Genomic DNA, 3,813 nt, shown 5'->3' on the forward strand with positions numbered 1-3,813 from the left:
CAAGCGTTAAAAGATAAGAAATATGATGACGTAATACCATTGTGTACGGAAATTATTGAAAGTTCGGAATTTAATTCATTACCTTCAACTAAACTTGAAGTGTTATTATTACGAGCTACATTTTATACACTTTTGGGCAAATACGGTTCTGCATTCCAAGACTTAGAATGTATACTGAACATCGAATATGCATCCAATGATGTAAAGATAAACGCCTTGTTAAAGAGAGCATACTTACATCTAAAGTTCATGGATCTAGATATGACCTTCATGAATTTCGAATTAGCCATTAGTATAAATCCGCGTTACGCCGATATTTACTATCACAGAGGACGGGTATTAAACACATTAACATTGAGCATATTTTTGTCGCATGCGTATAAATGTATATATATAAAATAATATAAATAACATTTCGTATTTTCAGTTATATGTGCGCATGGGCAAACTAAACAAAGCTAAGCACGATTTTGAAAAGGCTCTTGAATACAATCCAAACTGTAGTATGGCATGCATACAAAAATGCTATACAGATTATTGCATTGCGATGTTAAATAAAGATGTAAGATTAATTGAAGCGGCTGTGAGAGCTTCCGAGGAAGTTTTCGAAAAATATACAAATCTTCCTGAATGTATATTTTGTTGTCAATATTATAGTAAGGTATATAAAACTACTTATAATTTAAAAAAAAAATAATTGGAATAAAAAAGGGATAGAAAATAAATTATTACCATTTACATTTCGATTCATTGTTAAAAATTTTCAATTATTTTTAGATGATGTCTGAAAGTCAACAGTACCAAAAAGCTGATATTTATTTTACTAAAATAATAAACAAACATCCAGAGAACACATCTATGTCTTTAGTTTATCTGCAGAGGGCCTTTTTGCAATTTGATTGGAGCGGTTATTCTGATAAAGCTGCGAAATACCTTAAGAAAGCGATAGAATTGGATGAAAAGTGCAGTTCTGCATATGAAGCGTTAGGAATCATTGAAATAAAAAGGTTTTCAATCGTTTCTCATAATTATTGTACTTTAAAATTTGTTAACTTATTGTAGTCACATACATGACTCATATAAAGAAAGTTGTTTTTTAATAAAAATATTCTGAATTCGATTTTAGCGAAAATATTTTGAATGCATTTTTTTAATTTAGGGGAAACATAGAAGAAGCAATAAGATTGTTTGACCAAGCTGTAATATACTGTCGTACATTTAAGGAACTGCTAAATCTGTACTACTTGAGAGATGCAGTAAAAATAGAACTTAATGTCAAGAATCAATTCGGGGACAAGTATTCTGATTTTTTCGGTCGTTATTTTGATTCACGGATGTACGTGTTGTGAAGTATGGGAGAAACCATCAAAGGTTTAATTATGATTTTATGTTGAGGTATCACTTTTGAACACGATATGTATATATGTTTCTACACATCAATGTGCACGCACTCATGCACTCAAAGTATTCTAAAGATTGATTGGAATGGAAGGAGAGGGGAGAGAGAGAGAAAGAAAGAGAGAGAGAGTAGGTGCATTATCATTTTATATTAAAGGTTTAAGTTTTTTTGTAATGAAATTTTATTTTTAACTATATTTTATTTCTATACTTATACAATAGAAATAAATCTATTAATAAAAACTATTAATAAACTATTAATAAAAAGCCTTTAAGGCTGCCGACGGTTGTCATGCGAAACATAAGTTAATTTATTAATATTTCAGTTTATTAATATTACAATTGAAGTTAGCAACTGAAGTTTGTAATTGACTTTTTCAAATTGAGTTTAGATTTTACTTTGGAAAATTGTATGTTTGTGCAAATATTAAAAATTATTGAGTATCATTCAAAAATCTTTTAAAATCTTTTAATTTTCAATTACTGAAAAAAATATACATGATTATAGTATAAGAATTATAAATTAATAAGAGTTATAGAAATCATAGTATAAGAATGTTTTTTGATTTTTTCTGGGTCACAATATCTAATTATATACGAAACTGTGTCTATAATGTGCAAAATAATAAAAATATAAAAAATACAAATAAAAATAATGCCTATCTTTTTAATTTGCTACTTTCTTTCCATTTTTTTCCATTTCTTTCATATCATATTACATATCGCATCTTTTCTTTTTCTGTATCGTTTTTTGTAAATATTGTGTTATACGGTACGTGAAATTAAAAATATAATACAATTTTCTTCTGAATTTTTGATGCAAATTATAAACCATTCAAAGTGAGATCGATAATTTTTTTTAATATTTAAATGTCTCAGTTAAATTGTGAAATATCATTTATCTATATACATCATGCATACATGCTGTTGGTGGAGGAGTGAGATGGCCTATTCTTCTTTCTCGCTCGATAAAATTTGACGAAATTCTGATGACCAGTCTCTGATTAAAGGATCTATATTCGGTACGAATGTGTAGCGCCGCGCGTCGAACGCCAGGGAACATCATTCCTGTCGTGTACATACATTTATAAAAAGTAACCTTGTTAATGTCCATTTCTACCAACGTAGATTAACTTTCATCTCGGTTCAATTTACTCTTTGTCTTTTTCTACTCTTCGTCTTTAGAGCTAGAAAAAGACGAATAGTAAGTTGAACCAAGATTAAATTTAATCTACATTGGTGAAAAAAGGCATTAAGTTGTTAAACGGAGAAAACTCTCTTAGGTCGGAATCAGACTATGCATTGAAGATTGAGATTAAAAATTGAAATTTCACCAATGAGGACAAAAAGTTTTGGCTCCTTTTGTTCTGATCGATCAAATTTTAATCTTTCAATCTTCAATCTCATTCTTCAATGCATAGTCTGATTTCGATCTTATAAGAACGCATGGTTAATTAACATGCTGAAGCGTGTTCGGATTCCTACCCAGGTGTTCTCCGGATGTCATCCCTAACATCGATATATCGACTGTAAGTTGACTTTGCTAAGTCATATGTCTTTCTTATTTAATATTTTGTAAATTACAAGAATAGAATGATACCTCGGTAGCACTTGGATGGGAATCTGAACATAATCCTAAAGATAATTAATTAAGATTCCAGATAAATATGGAGATTAATATGAAGAATACAAATGTTATATAAATAGTATACAGAAAAGCGAAAATGTAAATCAAAATTAAAATGAGTATACAAAACGAAATCGATGCAATGTTCCTGTATGTATATGTGATTTCCAATCCGCAGGAATTCATTTTCCTATGTTCCATTGAGCGGAACTTGCGGATGTGCAATCAATGACAAACGCTATCCTAGATCTAATAGAAAGTGATCTACGGGAAGATTCTTGTAATTGATCGGACCTAATTGTGCATTTCGCAATGTCTGCTCAATGGAACATAGGACAACACATTTTAGCGAAACGGAATCGGCGGAAAAGCCATGACCAACGTCATCACGAACGTTCCGCAATTCCGCATTCCAGGGAGCGCACTCTACAGCCTTGTATCCACGATGCTAGAAATCGGTCCGAGACCTCGGATAAAGAAAAAATTGACTAATCGCATTAAATTGGCCAATAAATTGCTTCAAGTTGTATGTACAACAAGCTTGTAATTGAGATTATGAAATACTGTTATTGCCCACCATCTCTTTCGATCCCCTCTCTCTAGTAGATGCATGCGCGAAACGAGAGAAAACACAGAAATCAAAAACAGTACGTTCTATTCTACGCAGGGGTCCTCCCTCCCCCTACTCCTTGAATTTCTGACAATGTTCAGTCTAATAATATTAAAGCATATTTATATATTATAAAGCATATTTATATATTATATAATATATATAATTATATTATATA

At 30.7% G+C, this 3,813-nt stretch overlaps 1 protein-coding gene across 1 annotated transcript; it reads left to right on the forward strand.

Annotated features, from left to right (window-relative positions):
* Nucleotides 1-6: 6 nt before the first annotated feature.
* Nucleotides 7-1,529, forward strand: LOC108686280 (mitochondrial import receptor subunit TOM70-like; the record flags this gene model as incomplete). The annotated part of the gene is made up of 4 exons (XM_018191503.1): nt 7-336; nt 428-661; nt 778-1,007; nt 1,160-1,529. Coding segments are annotated over 4 exons (984 nt in total), but the record flags the coding sequence as incomplete, so codon positions are not given.
* Between the last annotated feature and the right edge of the window lie 2,284 nt (nt 1,530-3,813).

The sequence above is a fragment of the Atta colombica genome, unplaced genomic scaffold (genome assembly GCF_001594045.1).
Source record: "Atta colombica isolate Treedump-2 unplaced genomic scaffold, Acol1.0 scaffold172, whole genome shotgun sequence".
NCBI lineage: Eukaryota > Metazoa > Arthropoda > Insecta > Hymenoptera > Formicidae > Atta > Atta colombica.